General features: G+C 42.0%; 1 protein-coding gene across 1 annotated transcript in view; it reads left to right on the top strand.

The window, feature by feature from the left end:
* snx29 (sorting nexin 29) overlaps positions 1 to 19,347 on the top strand; it is a 176,660-nt gene that overhangs the window by 80,004 nt on the left and 77,309 nt on the right. The window contains exon 15 of the mRNA XM_031297994.2: positions 12,892 to 12,998. Within this exon, the coding sequence (XP_031153854.1) occupies positions 12,892 to 12,998 (107 nt within the window). The remainder of the gene's footprint in view (positions 1 to 12,891; positions 12,999 to 19,347) is intronic.

Raw genomic sequence — 19,347 nt, 5'->3', positions numbered from 1 at the left:
CTATATGTGTGCAGTGCCGTAAGCAATTCGTTACATCGCGAGACCTGATATCACGCAACCCTTCCTGACGCTGAGGCCGCCGGCTCGCCAACCCAATGTTGCAAGGGTGGTTTTTCCGCTCACAGGCGCTAGGGGGAAGCTAGACGACCACCATTCAACCCAAAAAAAGTCATATAACCATTCCAATGAAAACGAAGCTGTTCAGTTAAGGTAAATTAAGTTATTGACTGTGCCAACGTCATCATCAACAAAATCTGAACATGGGTGTAAGAACAAATCTCTTGTTACTATGGATGGCTGGTAAATAGGAAATGTTTGTCCATTAGTATTCCATTACCATCTGCCAGTGTTACATTTTACATCTCGGTTATTCAGCTGATGCTTTAAAACCAATGAGACATTGTGTTAAGGGAGCGGCTCCATGTACAGTCAAAAAGTCAAATCAAGATATTTTGCACCGTTAACATTTCCAGGAAGAAAAATTGCTTTCAGATTTCTATTCAAAGGGTTGCAACATAAGTTGACCTGGTGTGTGGTGTGATAATGGATGTTCAGGGGCAGAAGAAAAATACTTTCAACCACTTTTCACCCTTTTCTGTGATACAGGGCTGAAAGCTGGCTGTGGTGTTGTCCTGGTAGATGGTGGATGGCAGTTTTTTTGCTGTGCTTGGAGCTATTCTGGACACTTCCAAGAACAGAGCAAAAGAAAAAAAGAGAAGAAGAAAAAGGCTAAAAGAGCACTCTTGAAATGAAAGTAGAGCATACACACAAATAGGGCTGCACGATATGACCTAAAATCAAAATCACGATTAATTGTACATTTTACCGAGATAATGATAAATAATGACATTTTTTTGTGATTAGTTTTTTTTTGGTCCTCATAGTTCATTGGCAAGGTTTGTCCTGTAAATAGGCTCAAATATTGAAGGTGAGATATTTTTTTTTCTAATTCAAAAGTGCTTATTTTAGTTATTTTAAAATAATTGAGGGAAACACACAAAGCGGGAACTATTATGGCTATTCATTGAAAATGTATAAAATTGAAATGAAAGCACACATTGCTTGAAATGAAAATGTCTTGTGAAAGAAGTCACATTTTAGTTTTGTAAAAATTATCGAAATTATCGTCATGGGAAAAATCCGTCGATAACAGCTTCAGAATTTTCGATGTCTATAAACTTTAGATTTATCGTCCAGCCCTACACACAAACAGCCGGATGGTTTGGAAACGGTAGGTTTGAGCGTGTGTATGTGGTGGGTATGTTTTTACAGAGCTCTTATTACTCTGTGTGTGTAGATTAACATTACATTAAAACATTAACATGACGCAGGGTGTCATAAATTTATAATTCAAATCCCAAACATTTAATTTGTTGAATAGTTTACTCAAAGGAGGATCTGATGTTTTCAGATTCAGACGCACGGAACAGCCCGATTTGCCAGCAATTTGATTTCGCCCTGCAGCTCAGGCTGGAAACCTGTATGTTTATTCTATTCTGCTTCCGTTACAATTTTGCGGGGACCAATCACAAACTGGCTTATCCACCTGTATCTATATATATATATATCTATATCTCCGCGCTATTGGCGGGTTTAACACGACGACGAAGAGAATCGACCAAGTAGCTTTTTGTTTACGTTCAACAAGCCGGCCACTGAAGCGCAGCACTCCATGGCAGCAACCCGTTGATGCCGCTGTCGCTGCTACGTCACCCGGATCGTGGGTCTGATTGGTTGAAGGACTATCCAATTGCGTACAGAGTCATTTGAACTATGCCCGTTGATCACACCTCTTGTGCAGAGAAAATACAGAGCAGACTCCCCAGACTAATGTTCAATCTTAAAAGATTGAGCTTGTCGGTGATCGCCAGACTAGTTGTTTTACCATTTTTTCCACATTACTTGGTATTCTTCATTCAAGCGAAAACCCTTTCTAAAGCCCTTTTCTCAAATGTCAATGACAATATGACAATGTCTGGAGAATCAGGTCTGGGCATTGTATGGAGACAGGAAGTGACTGGGTATACACCGCAGTCACGTAGCCGCTTCGTAATTTGGTCATAAACAACCGAGTCTCTTGTCGTTTCTTGAATTTGTCTGACGATTTCGGTGTTGGCCCTAACCGACAGAAGTTCCCGAATCTCGTTGTTTCTCCAGTTAGACATTTACGTTGGCGTCTCGGTGTAAATGACCCTCCTTCTTTACCCTCGGATGTTTGTATTCTTCCAGTTTTACAGCTGTAACATGTTAGAAACGTCACCAACACACCCACTCGCTCGCTGTGAATTCTCCGCACAATAACCTGCACTATTCACACATGGTTTCAATCGGACGTTTAATGTCCTGTCCATCTGATTTTGACATTTACGTTATCACATACAGCTCCTCAGGGTAGAGTCTAGAGGGGTTGCAGTGCATGTGTGAAAGGCACTTAAGACGCTGTTCTCTGGCTTTACACATCAATTAAAAAAATATATATATTTTATTAAAGATTATTTTTTGGGAGCATTTTTGGTCTTTATTTTTTAAAGATTATTTTTGGGGCATTTTTAGGCCTTTATTTTTGACAGGACAGCTGAAGACATGAAAGGGGAGAGAGAGGGGGGAATGACATGCAGCAAAGGGCCCGGGCCCGCTGCGTCGAGGAGTAAACCTCTATATATGGGCGCCCGCTCTACCAACTGAGCTATTCGGGCGCCCTGGCTTTACACATCTTGCCCCTTCATTATTTGAGCAGTATTTTTCCTGCCACCATTAGAAACCTTAGGAAAGCAGTAGACAGATGTATAATAGCTACTGTGTGGTTTTGTTCACACGTCTGCGATCATCAGGGTGTCATAAGCCAGGCCAGCACAGAGCTCCCTGATTGGAGCCCTCAGAGTGAGTAAGAGAAGCGAAAAAAGCAGTTTGGCCCATGTAACAGCAGTGGGCCAGCCTGGATCTCTGCCTCTCTCTTCTGTTTCTCAATACACATACTGTATATGGGCCGATACACAAAGGCCTGTGTTATCTGAAGGAGGGGAACGCGAGAAATGAGCTATGAACGATTAGAAAATGAAAGAAGATTGTTTTTGATTAGCACTCGTTAATTAACTCAGTCAGCCGCCTGCCTGCTCCCTAGCTAGCACATCAGCAATGTATGGCCTGACTGCGTGATTAAGTCAACTGTGTGTGTGTGTGTGTGTGTGTTAGAGAGAGCGGAGGGAACGCATGCTGTGGTTAGTGTAGCAAGGCACAAAGGCATTTTTTTTCTCGCTCTCGTGATTTCGATCTTGTAATTTCATAATGAAAACCAGATGAACCTTGAACCTCAATTTGCTTTGAAGTCTGTCTGCATGTGTGAAAAATCTTTTTTTTGCATATTTTCATTGATATGCATGGCGGCTGGCCTTCACCACATGCATGATTATTGGCATGGGACTGCTGTAACACCACAGCGCAGTGCGCTGCCAAGTTGAATTGCATGGCAAAGATTGATAAGAGGTGAAAATAAATTAAAGGTGAGGTGAGAGAGAGACAGGAGGAGGATGAATGGGTAAGGAGGGAGAACGGGATTTCCAAGGTAAAGCAGGTAGGAAAGGAGGAATGAAGGTTGCATAAATGAGTAGAAGGTGTACAGGATGTTGAAAGAAAGAGTCAACAAAGACAAACAAAAAAAGAAACCAATCAATACTTCATAGAGGAGAAGACTCTACCAAAACAAGGACATTTGTTTGAGTGAAAAAGAGGTGAAAGAAAGTTAGGGGCAAAAAAACAAAAAGAACAATGGATTGGAAACAGGAGCTGGGATGGATGAAGCGATTCCATAAGAAGATAAGACGAGATTCAGAAGAGCCCCAATTTCACAGTAGTGTGAGTGCCGCAGGTTTGTACCGTTACAAGGAGCGCTCCACTTGATTGCACATTAGTCCTATTGTGGAGGGAGCCCTGCACATGTTTTATTTAGGAGGCTTGCTCCAGCTCACGGAGCGCCTCGGCTGGCCGTTTGCTTGTTCTCCAGCCCTACTGTGTGCTCGGGGTCGCCGATGCAGAGCCACGTCTCTTTACTGCTAATGGACAGAGCAGCATTAGTCAAGTGTGTCAGCCTCTGCCCCACTTTCTGGCACCAACGTTATTATCACCTGTCAAAGCTTCCCCTTCGGAGAGGATATTTAAGGTTTATTCATAGAAGGGTTAGGTGCGAGGATTTCTCTGTTCCTGCCTTTCTTCTGTTTTTGAGCAGGACAAGAGGAACGCAGTGTGGGCTGTAGGGATGCACCGAATCCAGGATTCGGGTATGGTTTTCGGCCGAATATTGGGCTTTTTGATGGGGTTCGGTTTCTGCCGAACCTTAGAATTTTTTTCCACCGAACCCTACGCTCGCACTACGCGTGCTACGCTGGTCGACGTAATGACACCGCCCTTGATTGCGGGAAGGTGTTTACTTAGGTGGACCGTTCAATGCAGTAGGCTGTGAGAAAGTGAAAATGGAACTCGTGGGCAGAAAAAAGTGTTGTTTGGCAGTAGTTTCAGTCAAAAGAAGGCCATTCAAGTCGAGCTACATGTTCAATTTGCAATGCCGATTTGTCTCGTGGTGGCAAGGAGCCTAAACAATACACAACATCGCCGCTGTTAAAACATTTGTGTATGAAACACCTGAAAGAATACGAGTTGTGCATGAAGGAATCTACAGACAGCAGTCAAAATGCAGCAACTTCAGGTACGGCAAAGGAAGGACAGTCACAGCTAAAAACTGCTGTTAACCAGACAGTGCCTCTCCCGGGCTGTCAGCTGTGCTCTCGGTAAATGAGTCTCCCTACAGTGGGAGTGGAGCGACTGCTGCTCGTTAGCTAACGTTAGCTTTCTAATTTCACCCAACATGCCTTCATCATACACTGGTTAGCGAAAATTCATCTCATCAGCTCATCTGGCGATAGCGATTTGCTTTCCTACTATGTGAAAAGAGCGTGTAAATTCAACATTAAGTTGTTAAATTTAACTATTTTAGAGGCTGTGCATGCTGTTTACTTCATTAATGTGTTTACTGTATTAATGTGCTGAGGATGGGAGTAGGATTCGGTATTCGGTTTTGGATTCGGCAGAATCTTAACCAGTGGATTTGGTATTCGGTCGAACCCCAAAAATCTAGATTCGGTGCATCCCTAGTGGGCTGTATACGAACCCGCTGCTATTTGCTATGCTATAATGCGTCTGGATGAAACAGACTTAAGCTGTCTCTCTTCTACCCCCGGTGGGAATGGCCCAGCTCGTCCATGTTTCAGCCTTAGCCATCACAGATCTCTCTCTCTTACCTCTGGACCAGCAGGCTGGAGACAGTTTCCAGCAGCTCGCCCTCAACACCCCAGGCCAAAAACATGAGAAAGACTTGCTTCAGTTTCTTCTGTAAGATGCGACCATCTGTGCTGTGGTTCAGAATTGGAATTAATCTGCAAGGGAAAACAACAGATATGTGGAGGATGCACAAATAAAGGCAAAGTACTGCCTGGCTAACTGAAAACGGTTATTGATAACCTGACTTCTCGTACAAACATTAAAGATTTGTTCTCCCTCCTAAAAAACTTGGTAAGGCCTGAGATAGTCTATATCGACGACGTTTCGGGATTGTTCAGGTGCCGCTGGAAATTCTGCCGGATGTCCCTCTTTTCGGCCGAATGTCCCTCACCTTCCGCTTTCTTTGTGTTGGCATTCTGAACTCTGGTGGATTTATGAGGACTGTGGTTAACTGCTCCTCAGATCTCTGCAGGGTAAATCCAGACAGCCAGCTAGACTAACCCGAGCCCGTGCACGTTGTGTCCGTGCCCGGCCCGACACATTAACTGGAATTATGAGCCCGAGCCCGATTTCAACTCGACACTTTTTTTTAATACGTGGGCCGCTATAACTGACATTCTCAACTACAATTCAGAGTTGTTTTTGTTTGTTTGTCTTAACGAATAATGCAACAAGAGCGAAGCATGTAAACTGCGCTGTTTGTTTATTCAGAATCGCAAATGGATCCGAATGAAGAAACGTAAAAAAAAAAAAACCCCGCATTTCTCTGTGAGGGCTTGCCTCGCCCTCATGCTTGGAGAAGTAACAAAAGAGGACGTGCCACGGCGAGCCTGCTTCATGTGTCTGTTCATCATCCAAGCCCCCCTTTTATTTGCTGTCATAGGCGAGCAGCGTGCCGCACTTAGCCTAATGCACTCGACAAAGCCGACACACGTTGTCACTGCCCACGACTTGTTTAAAATGGTTCCATACCTCCGACTTTCCTTCAAACTTGCTCAAAGTTAATTCTCCTGTTTTTCTTTTTTTCTTTACATCTTCAAGCTCCATCTTGCACTTAAGCTACACAATACAGAACAGCAGGCCCGGTGTGATGTGTGCGAGAGGAGGAGACTCCGCGCATGACACGTGTTGCATTTTGTAACTGTAGTCCAACTTGTGTAACTTTTTGGACACATTTGTTACTTTGGCCTAAATATAGCCTATATAGATAATATTTCTGATTATGGCATAGCTTTCTCCCCACCCAATTAGGCTAATAAAGTAATGATTAAAAAAAAAAAATGCTTGATCAAGGCCGGCCCGAGGATAGTGGCGGAAAATAACGGCCGGGTCGGGCTCGGGCAGAGTCTCTAAACTCTACTATTTGTTCAATCTGAGTTTTCTGTTGCACGACTAAAACAACTTTTGATTTTTTTTTTTTTTTTTATATTTTGCAGAGGCACCGTTGCTCCGTCCGGCGCTTAGCACTACCAAAGACGATTGTGATTGGTTTAAAGAAATGCCAATAAACCAAAGCACGTTTTTCTCCCATCCCGGAATGCTGTGTGGACTAGCCAGACCCTCCTCCACAGCGCTGTGGAAGAAGGTCCGGCAAAGCGAGACTAGGCCTGAGATGACAAAGAGTTCCAGAAGTTACCGATGGAGATGACAAGTTACCATAGTGTCACGCCGGAAAAGGGGCGACAATTAGCCTGTCCACCTGGGTGTCATGGTTATATCACTGACGATTGGAGCTGTAACCGATAAATAGACTACTGCAGAGTTGTTTGTCCCGGGAATGAATGCCGATTGTAATCTTTCCCGCTAAAGACAAAAGGCAGATATTAGTGGGTGTCAGTGGGTTTTTTGTGCTGTTGGAAAGGGGCTTTTGATTAGTCGGGCTATCGAAAGAAAAATTATTCAAAACTGACATTCCTACTTTTGATGCAAAATAAAATGCAGCTAAGACTGTGGAAGGATTGACACACATTAATGTTAATTTGAAGCGAATCGGGACTTCACAGGCATTTTGGTCTGCCCCTTATGCCAACGCCAGCGGAACTAAAATTCTAAATGTTAATTAGGGCTGTATAATTAATCACAATTTTATCGAAATCGCAATATGAACTAGTGCAATATCCAAATCAGGGGGGCGCAATATTTGTTAAAGGCAAAATATGTGTCAAACCATTCTAAAATAAAGTATTGTGGTACTGCAGAGACATCCCGGCCTACAAATCCTATCCTACAGACTAATGAAAAAATCTTTGTTTGGTACAGATCCTTGCAAAAAAATCACACTTCAATAATTTTTTTTAATTTCTTTTATTTATATATATATATATATATATATATATATATATATATATATATATATATATATATATATATAGTTTTTTTTTTTCAATGAAAATGAGAATAATGATACAAAAATGATCATTCCCTCCAATATCGTGAATCATATCGCAATCGCAATATCAGTCAAAATAATCGCAATTAGATATTTTCCTAATATCGTGCAGCCCTAATGTTAATAGGCTCCTTTTAGCACATTGAAATTGTTTAGTGTAAATGATACTGTGTTGGTGTGTGTCTGTCTCCTATTCCATGGATGGAAAGACATTAGGCTTTATTCTGTATGTGATGATTTGTTGTCAGAGAGGTCTACACTAAAAGTCACATTTTTTAAAAGTGACTTTCTGATGTCCTCCAAACAATTAGGTAAAAGAACAAAGCAGTGTTTACACATTCCCTTTTCCTCCTTTTGCTTTGTGCTTTGTATTTTTTAAAGTCAGAAATGTGTTTTGTTCGTTGTACCTTCTCTTGGATGTTTAACCTTTACTGCGCAGACTGATGTATTGACACGAAAGGTTGTTTTCATATTCATCTGCTGAAGGAGAAATTCATCCGAAACCTCAGTGTACGTGTGAACAGGATTTTGTGACATCACAACTAGTTTGGAATCCAATCATGATCCAATATGCAAATGACATTTGAAGCCTCCAGCGCATATACCCTGAGATCAGACTTTTCACCGAAGCAGGAGACATTTTATATCAAGCAGGTGAAATTGGGAAATGAACAATATTTGCATATTTATTGATTCTGGATTTTTACATGAGGGAGAAGGAATATATGTAATAAGATTTTTTTTTTTTTTAGGTAATTCAACTTTTTTTGTGTGAAAATTATATTGGACACACATAATTCTTCCCAGCAGAGTGTTTTTATATGTCTTTTTATATTTCTGGATGGCAGTTCCCGTACAGTGGAGCAGAGGATGACATCTGTCTCAGGCCAGATGTGACCCTCATAGTTTGTAGCCTCATTGGAAATGGGAAAACATTGTTAGAAAAAGCAAGTGAAATACGTTTGTCTAGTAAGTATTTGGCACGAGGGTCTGAGAATAAAGGGTGTTGTATGTTTTAATTTGAACATTCAGTCCAGTTTCTGGGGAATTCCTCTCAGTGTGGATATGCAGCCACTGGCCTGTGTGTGTCCGTCCCTCAGTGGACTTCCCCACTAAACTGGCTCATTTATCTCACACAACATGTGATCATTAGAGAGGCATCTCTGGAGAGCCACACACTCAGGGGGATGCACACTTCTGGGAATGGGACAGTGCTGCTCAACACACACACACACACACACACACACACACACACACACACACACACACACACACACACACAATAATATGTTTGGATACTCTCCATGCAGCACTTGTAATGAAGCATATTTCTCATATGCAGCTCAACACATTTGATGTTTTCCACACACACACACACGCGCACGGACGCATGCACGCGCACCCACACACACATGTACTAGGAATGATGCTCAGTTAGGTTTGTTATGACAGAGCAGCTGTCTGCCCAATTTCCAACATCTGTGTGCCCCCTTCTCGCTCTAATCCCACCGCCACACACACACACACACACACACACACACACACACACACACCTCTCCCTCTCGCTCTCTCATTAGCCCACACACCCTGTATGTGTTTCATTATTAAGAGCCTATCAATGTGACAGGTAGCACAAATTCAACTTACTGTAAGGGGCAAAACAACTTCAGAGCTGAGGCAAATTGGTACCGTAAGAGCAACCGTCAGCAATCCTCTGTGTGTGTGTGTGTGTGTGTGTGTGTGTGTGTGTGTTTGTGTGTGTGTGTGAGAGAGGTGTGTGGTAGTTTTTGTTTCCCACGTCTATGCTTTTTTCCCTATTTGTGTGTATGTCTCTTATGTTCCTCTCTCACTGGCGAAGTTCATATTTTTGTATATATTTTTGTACATTTACAGTATGTATATATTTACATTGTGTGTGTGTGTGTACAGTAGTTGTCTAGACTATAAGGCTGCTGACTGAGGTATACACTACAGTGCTATTGGTTGGCCAAAGATAAGCTTGGGGATTGCTGTGCTGCTGGGCCCTTTGCAGGAGCCACGATAATGCATTTCTGTCAGCCTCTGTATATGTGTGTTTGACACTGTGTGTGTGTGTGTGTGTGTGTGTGTGTGAGAGAGAGAGTAATTTTTGCTGTGGCAGTAATTGTAGTTTGTAGCATGACAGAACTTTGTCAGTTTGGTTTGAGGTCTGTATCTCTGTACATGTATTCTACAGATGTGAGATTCTATGGAAGGGTCTAAACTAATACAAAAACAATAAATCAATATGCTGATTACTCAGTTTAAAATAAGTAATTTGCAATTGGAAAGTTTTTTTTTTTTAATTAATCAAATAAAAAAGACTTTCAACTCTGGGACCAGAGTCTGCTTCTAAACTTTCATCTCTCAAATAAGGGGTGACAAAAATGCCAAAACGAATAATCTTGAATCCACATAAACCCACTTTGTCTTTTTTTGGAGGGACAGGGATCTTTAGGGGGAGATAGCAGGTCAACAGTATATGCCACATAGAAGTGGTAACATCATCTGAAGGCTGGGAACCCGAAGATTAATCTGAGATGCAGCTCAGCACCGTGTGTCAAGTTTTTCTAGTCTTAAATCTGTAATAAACATTGCGTTTTGGTTAGAGCCTACTCAATTTTGAAGGTTTGTAAGAGCTTAGAACATTATGATTGAAGTGAATTGAATATGATACCCATTATCAGACTCTATTATGTCTCGTAAGTTGTTGCAGCCATTTCTGGGTTTATACCATTTGTTAAACAGATTTGGTGCAACATTTAACAATTTCTTACCACTTAAGAATTGATAAAAAAAATGGACAGAAATCCCTCCAAAATACCACATTAAGACACCAAGGGGCCCTATCTTGCACCAGGCGCAGTGCAAAGCCCGACACAATTGTCTTTGCTAGTTTAAGACCGACGCAGTTGTCAATTTCCCGTCCAGCGCCCACGTCGTTTAAACAGCAAATGCACCTGCGCCCATCTGTGCGCCCATGGGCGTGCTAATCTTACAGGGAGTTGTGTTCAGGTGAATTCTTGGAGTATTGCTATCCTGAGGCAACAGAAATGATTGCGCCATTGACCAACAAAAACCTGTTCTGAAGTCAATAGCGCAACATTTCATTGTTAATTTAATAGCAAATTAGTAAACTTAGTAAACCTAGGGTTATGCACAGCGCGCACACACTATGCTTGTAAACACACACACAGGGACGGCAGCACACAGACATGCAAAAGATTAAAAATAAAAATATTACAATGTGAAATAGTATTTATGATATAATCTGCTTGCGCACTTTCACTTCACGCATGAGCAGATCAGTTTCTTCTCCTGAAAATCTCTCCTTCCTGCTCAGCAAATCCGCCATCATAATAGCAATGCACCAAGGTACAAACGTGCCTGGCTTTTAAAGGGAATGGGAGAAGACACTCTGATTGGTTTATTGCATGTTACGCCCAAAACACACCTATGATTAATTAAGACATTAAATACATGTCTTAATTAATTTTGAACCATGCGTCTGGCACACAGACCATTTTTCCGCCGTTTAACCAGCAAAAGTGGATTCGTACACGCCCTAAATGCACCTGCGCCAGGCGCTTCACGCCGTGCACTTAGATCGATTAAATAGGGCCCCAAGACTTTGAGGAACACCATAGTAAAATCCATGCTGTGGTTTGGCATCAAAAATGTTTGAGATTCCTGTGAGAATTGCATTTTTCGCCGACTGTTCTGGAAATCCCCTTGTTGTCAATATACCTAGGATTTGATCAGCCCTTCTCCCCTTTCCGTCATCAAGTATCGCAAAGTTGCCTTTTGAGTAAAGCACTACACCACCTTGGTACCATGCTGATTTGGCCTTTCAGTAGAACTCAAAAGATAAAAGACATGCAAACATTATCTGAGATATAATGTGCAATAAATGGACAAATGGAGAAGAAGTCTCACGAGGAAGGATAATCTATTAGTCTGAGAATGCACATATACAGTGTGTGTGTGTGTGTGTGTGTGTGTGTGTGTGTGTGTGCGCGTGCGTGCGTGCGTGCGTGCGTGCGTGCGTGCGCAGTCCACTGGGCTGACTTTATCCAACAGCGCTTTTATTTTTGTACCTATTGATTCTCAGCAGTTTTTCCCCTACGGTCCCATCTATTTGGAACTACAACGAGCCGGCCTCCTTCATCAATACCTGCCTCACTCTGTCTAGACATTCAGCCACTTGCTGGGGGGTTCAAAGTTTTCTAATCACAGTCCAACTGTATGTTTTCTAAAACTCCTCCCTGAAGTGCCATGACCACAACTTTATTTGAGCTCTGTGTAGCCTTTGGTCATGCAGAATTCCTCCCTCTGTACTTTATTTCCCTCTTTCTTTTTGTCTCTGCTCATATCTCTCTCCCCGTCTCTCGCCCTCTTCTAGCCTCAGTGTGTTTGTCTAGGTTTTAGCTGTGTACTGTACGGTGGCAGCGAAATAACAGCATTACTTTGCTTTTGCTGAGGCGAAAAAAAAACCAATTTGTCTCCCGAGCACCCCTCTGCAAGAAGATACAGAGCTCCAACTTTTGCTAAGTTCTGCCATCCTTTGCCGGGGGAACCCGATTAGTTGAAGTTTATGGCCTCAGAAGCGGCGCTCTAGGCTCCGCCGTGATGACTTCAGCTGGTTAGCGATCTACAGTACAGTAGTGCAAAGAAACAATAAGCTCCGTCTGAACAAAAAGTCAGAGTAGAGCAGGCGATGGTGAGAGAAGGGGAGTTTATCATTTTGACAGTAAGAAGTTTTCTCTGAAGGAAAATGTGGGTGTTGTAGCATTTTATTCTGTAAGTGTAAGTGTGTCTCTCTGTGGGCGTGTGTTTGTATGCCTCTACCTGCGTGATAGTATGTTTTTTTTTCTTTTTCTTCTATGTGCACGACTCATATCTACTTCAGTGTGTGACATTAGTTAAATAAAATGGAAATTCATGGCTTTTGCCTTGCTGGTATTGTGTACATTATAGAGATCTGCTGCTCCCTGTGCATTGTTCTCTCGCTGCTGAAACAAAAGCGTCAAACAGCCGCAGGTGTCACAACTCGCTACAGAAGACGACACCATGTGCATAATTAGTAGAAATAGACTGTTTCTAATTGGCTGTGAGAGGAGTTGTTCCTCGCAGCGTGCGTTATTGACATGTCACAGTATGTGTACGTCTGTGTAAACGTAGCTGCGCTCTCTCTCTCTCTCTTTCTGCTGCAGCCCTGTCGGTGTTGCGGTCGAGTGAAGAGAAGGCCCCGATCCCGCAGAATAAGTTCATGGGTGACATCGAGGAGCTGGCCGCCAGCTATGAACGCAAACTCATAGAGGTGAGTGCTGCCTCTTTTTGTATTCTTTACCGCGTATTAGTTATCAAGGAAGTGCCACAGTTCCGTGTTCCAGATGTTCATTTTCCCCAGGGGATAACCAGTCATCTGAAATTGAAGGGTTGTGTATACATTGCATTTTTAGAAAACTATTTACAGCATATAAAGGAACAGTTCAACATTGTTGGGCAATACTCTTATTCACTTTCTTGCTGAGAGTTCGATGAGAAGATTGATATTGCTCTGATTTCTGAATGCTAAATATGATGCTAGAGCCAGCAGGTGATTAGCTTAGCTTAGCATAAAGAATGGAAGCAGGGGAACCAGCTTCTTTGTTGGTTGCCTGTGGGGTTGCAACGGTATGAGATTTTCATGATACAATAACTGTCAGGGTATACGGTATAACAATTATTATTTTTATTAGCATTAGTATTATTATTAGCATTATGGGTTACAATGACCCTGAAAGGAATGAAAACAGAAGGGTTTTTTGGTTGAACAAATCCTTTATTATAATTGAAAAAAAGAAATTCAATACTTTAGATAAGCAAATGTACGCAGTATGATAACTGTCAATTTTCATACCACGGTATACCGGCATATTGCTGCTACCTAGTTGCCTGGCAACCTCATGGTAATGACAAGACTCCAGGTAGACATTGGCCTGCACATAACACACAAAACTAACAATATATAACAAGTTAATTAAAAGTTCTGGTTGGAAGATTTTTTTTTTTTACTTTGGACAGAGCCAGGCTAGCTGTTTCCCCCTGTTTCCAGTATTTATGCTAAGCTACGCTAACTGCCACACAATGCAAAAAAATAGGGTAGAGGCCAATAATCCTGTTTGTTGACAGTAAATTCATTGATATTATGTGCCAATGAATAAGAAATGTCACAGAGCCACTTGAAGCTTTGCAATGAGACATAACTGAACTGATACATTAGCAAGCAAAGAAGAATGATAGAACATGTTTTTTGGCCTTTTGAGAGCTGTGCAGGGGGCATTACTTCCCGAGCTACTCCATCTAAATAAAGCAGAGAATTGCACTTTCTGCAGCTGTGTTGTTTTACAACTCTTAACAGCATCAAGAGCTCTAATAACTGGACATCCGGCATCATTTTACCAATTGCCTGACAGATGATGGGAGCTGTATCCAGTTTACCAATGAGTAAAGACTCCCAGTAAGAGTGCGATTGGCAGAGGAAAATAAAGTCAACATCTGTGTATTCTAATGGGTTGTGAGGTATGAGTACATGAATATTTAATCCATGGTTTTATATTTCTTTAATAAGAAATAATTCTGCCTGTGCTTGGCCAAACTATGTTTTTACTTATTTATGCACATGTATGTGTGGTGCATTTTTAATGGTGTTTACTTTTTAATTGGGCCTTACAATTTATTTGTCCATTTGCAAGGCTGTCTGTCTCGATTGGGCTTTTACAGCAAGCCTGGAGGACTAGTGCGGGACATAATCGCACCGCAGCTTCTCTGCTGGTCCCAGACCAGCCAGGCTTTGATGGCTTTGTTTAAATCAGACTGTTCTGCAGAACTTAAGGGTTATCCCTATCCCTGACATGTAACAAGTTGTCTATCGGAAAAACTGAAATGGCTAGGCTAGCACTGGCTTCGCCACAGAGGAGAGGCGACAGTAAAAAAAATAATACAGCAAACGGCAGATACAGTGTTTTCAACAATCTGGTTTAATAGGAGTTGCCTTAATGGTCCCATTTTTATGCTCATTTTCAGGTTCATACTTTTATTTTGGGTTGCTATTAGGACATGTTTACATGCTTTAGTGTTCAAATTTTTTTCTGAATATACCTGTATTCACTTTCTGTTTGAAACACTCCGTTTTAGCGCCTCTTTAAGCCCTCGTCCCCAAAAAGCCCAGTCTGCTCTGATTGGTCATCGTTCCCGGGTCTTTCACATCTGCGCTCTCTGAGTCTCTGCACCATCATTGCAGCCGGGGAATGACTGTAACGGCACTGTAGCGGCACTTTCTACCTATATACAGTATAGTTCACAACCGTACGAAATCCTGACGGCTTGTTTAAATGTCTGAATACGGGCTTTCACAGTACAGTAACGACATGGAAATCTCACTTTTTACAATATGGGACCTTTAATATTCAGAGTGTGTATCCACTCAGGGTCAGCAGCGCTACTGTCCGTCCTGGTGTGAGGAATCAGAAATTGTGCAATTTACATGAGTAGCTGTCAACACTCCTAATTCAGCTGTCTCACTTCAGCAACTGAGACAAAATCTGACTCACCAGGTTATTGATTTTTGAAAATGTCACATCGAGCCTTGTTGGATACATATAGGCCTGCCAGACGCAAATAAATATTGGACAGGGCTCAGCCTTCATTAACCTGGGAAACATGTCCGTGTTTGTGGCCTAGTTCAGTTTTAATTTAATGATGCTAATGCATTGTATTGACTTTAACTTTGTTTATATTGGAGCAAAATCTCAAGGTCCTCTATGCTCTTTTCATCCTTTTCTGGTCATGTGACCTGCTAGGCTGTGCAGTAAAAACTCTCAAGATAAAAGTAAGTTAGTGTGATTGGGTAATAGGGCAACCTTCAACCAATGGCCAATGACTGGGTTGAGGGCAAGGGGTTTTAAACAGAACATTACCCATGTGTGCAGAGTTGGTTTATGCTTTGTAGGACATTGTGCAGGCCCAGGCTATACCCCATGTCCAGCAGACATGGAGCAACATTATTAGTTTCTGTATAGCTGAAGAATGCAAGGCCACGATTCATTCTGCTTTTATCTTTGTTTGGATCTCCACTAGTCTATATCGACGACGTTTTCATTTCTGGGATTGCTCCGGTGCCGCCGGACGTCCCTTTTTTTCGGCTTTATATCCATCCCCTTCCGGTTTCTTTGTTTTGGCATTCTGAACTCTGGTCGATTTCTGAGGACTATGGTTAACTGCTCCTCAGATCTCTGCAGGGTAAATCCAGACAGCTAGCTAGACTATCTGTCCAATCTGAGTTTTCTGTTGGACGACTAAAACAACTTTTGAACACATGTTCCACCCAAACAAGTTCCTTCCCAAGGCTATTTTGCAGGGGCACGTTATCGCACCCGGCGCTTAGCGCCGCCCAAGACGATTGTGATTGTTTTAAAGAAATGCCAATAAACCAGAGCATGTTTTTCTCCCATCCCGGAATGTTGGGTGGACTCGTCAGACTCTCCCCTGCAGCGCTGTGGAGGAAGGTCTGTCAATGCAAGACTACAGCTCTTTAGCTGCTCAATGCTCCGCTATGTTCACCAGCTAGTTGCTAACTTTGTCTTTCTGCGTGGTAGAGTAAACTTTGTTGATTCTTTTTGGCTGAAAACAGCTGGCAGCGTGGAAGACCAAAAATAATGAGCTCAAAAGAGACAAAAAACACTCTGTAGAGCTGAGGGGACCTGCAGACTTAGGTGATCATTCTCTGTGGGTTTGGTGCAGAACACGATGAGTGGTATACTATGCATCCTTTCCAATGTATTAAGCATAAACAGCTGTCCAAGCAGCTGTTAAGTGACATTTTCTGAATCGTTTTGGCTAACTGCCCACTTACAGATTTAGAAACGTTGCTAACTATGCCAGACGTAGGGCTCAGTGGGTACCACTGTTGCCTCAAAGCAACGTCTGTGATTTTAACAGCAGGGCCAACTTTGTGGAGTTATAATGTTCTCCCAGTGTGTTTTGGTTTCTGCAGCTCCCCTCCTCCTGTCCAAAGACACACACAGTAGATCAGGTGATTTGTAAATTGTCCGTAGTGCTAATGCGAGTGTGACTTCCTCTCCTCACACTTCCAGTGATCCCAGTCTTCCTTTCTGCCCTCAGGCCACACATTTTCTGTCCCACCGGATTTTTCTTGTTGTTCATTTAAAAAAAAAAAAAAATTTTAATCATCGCCTTCCTTCATCTTAGCTCACGGAGATGATAGCGTGATATTTCGCAGTGACTTGAGGAGGAAGCATTTATTTTTACCTTCTGATGACTTCGGGTCCTTCTCTACTCTCTACTGCCGCCTTCTTACTCACTTCTTCGTGCTTCTCGCTCCTTCACTTCTCAGCTGTGATAGCGAGAAAGCGATATAATGTGTGTTCATGTATGCGTACACGCATTCACTAGATGTGCAAAGTCATGTCCGCATGAGTGGGATTTCTGACATGAATCTGCATGGATGTCTGATCTAAGTGGGTTTCAAAAGCTATCAGAGTGGGAGGCCAGTTTAACATATCCCAATAGACCGGTGCTTGTCTGAAATCAAAGGGAAGGAATGAAATGAGGAATAAAGACATTGAGTAAAAGATTGACGGATGCAGAGAGAGAGCGAGAGAGAGAGAGCAAAACAAAAAGGGAAGCAAGTGAAACTACAACAACTCGGGGGGATGGAGGCATACGCATTTTAATTTTTAGCTTTATTGCGTGGTGGTTTTCATTGTTTGTGAGTAATAAAAACAAATTACATAATGCAGTTAACATGTCCACTGAGGTTTCTGAAAAAACAGCAAAACTGCCTGACATTGATCTGTGAGGCTCGAGTGATAAGGAAAAGGTGGGCGGGTGGTGATGTAACACATCCTCTTATCAGCGCACACAAGCTGTTGGTGTCAGGCTGAAGGTGTACAGTACAGAAGCACCTCCCTGAACTTATTGTCCTGAGAAATATTCCCACTCACCAGCATGTGACTGTTTATTTATAATTACATTTCTAATCAATTATAAAACCAAAATGATAACCGCATTGATTTGGCATTTGGTTATTATTATTGTGTCATGCCCTTCGTCATAGAGGATGTCAGGGTGTTGTCAATATTGTTATCGTCAATGTCTTTCAGTTGTTACGGCTCAGAATACATTTCCGATATAATTAAAGCAGCCACAGTCGGGGTTGCTGAGAATAATGAAGAAGGGAGTCCTAGAGGAGGAATATTTTATTCAGCCGCGGTTTTTTTAGATGAAACAGAGATGAAGGTAAAGGCTTACCTCTCCTCAGGCACATTTTTAAACTCACCTGAAATTTTTGAAGCCGTTTCGGGGTGTTGCGAAACGAGACATTCAAGGACTCCTCTCGAGTAAAGTCAGGGTTGTGTTTAAAAAAAAAAAAAAAATCATTTAAATCTTTTGTAGAACTTTTCAAGAACTAAACTGCTAGTTAAAAAAACAAAGTGAAGTTCAAGGAAAAGCTGGCAAAAAAAAGACTGTATGTCTGACTGAATGCAACTATGAATATACTGTACAACTTAAAGCTGTAATCGGGCCTTAAAGTTAGGCCCGGCAAGGCCCGAGCCCGACAAGTACATTTTGATTGACAGCTTTTTAAAAGGCTGAACCCGTTTACAGCCCGACATTATTCAAATGCGCACACGCACACAGCTCTTTTCTTTCTGTCGTACTTTAACAGAATGTTGCATTTTTTGCATTTCACATAACTCACTGGGTCATTATTCTCATTATGGACATGGTCAAAAGTTTTCCACACCTCAGACTTTGCTTTCTTTGCCGGTGCAACCAAAACATAATCGCCAGAGACCAGCCTCCGTTTCACCTCCTCAGCATCCATTTTCGCGCTAATCGAAACGCATCACCTGACCGCTCATTTACCGCGCCACCCGGAGCGCAAGCCCGAGCCCGGCCCAATCCTGTGTAAAATGATAGAAATTAAGACCGAACCCGTCGGGTCCCGTTGGGTTTTGACGGGTTTGGTCGGGCAAAGATCTTAAAAGCAGGGGTCTTCAACGTTTTTTAAGCCAAGGACCCCCTAACTGAAAGGGAGATGGAACAGGGACCCCCTGCTACATAGTAAATGAAGTTGCATATTAAACTGCCCTACAATAACATGTAGGGCGGCCTAAAGCCTTCATACCTTTGTTTGCATAGGCTATTAAAATAACCTAATAATTGTTGGCATGATTTTATAAATCATGTTTTAATGTTAAACATACATGTAGCACAGTGAATCCTTAAAATTAACTATATCTGTGGATGGCTACCTTAGTGACTACCTTGCCTGTAGGTCAGTATGCCTATTATCAGTTGGGATTTATATTTGCTAATAACATATTGGATTCATGTTAGGACTTTTTAATTTTTGAAAACTTAACAATAATTTGGCTTGTAGTACAGGCACATTTTTAATGGAATCGGTTAGCCAGAAATCCAATTGCCTGAAGAGAGAATATCACTGTGTAAACTAATACTGTTTGGTAATTTGTCTGTTTGGCTTGTGAACAAAATGTTTATGATGCTTGAATGTGTTAACCATAATACAAGCTGGAAGATGAGTTTCTTAAATGCAGAAATCTTAGCAGTAGGGCTGGGTATCATTCAAAAATATTCAA

This window comes from Sander lucioperca, chromosome 22 (genome assembly GCF_008315115.2).
Source record: "Sander lucioperca isolate FBNREF2018 chromosome 22, SLUC_FBN_1.2, whole genome shotgun sequence".
Lineage (NCBI taxonomy): Eukaryota > Metazoa > Chordata > Actinopteri > Perciformes > Percidae > Sander > Sander lucioperca.
This window is presented reverse-complemented; position numbering and strand designations above follow the sequence as displayed.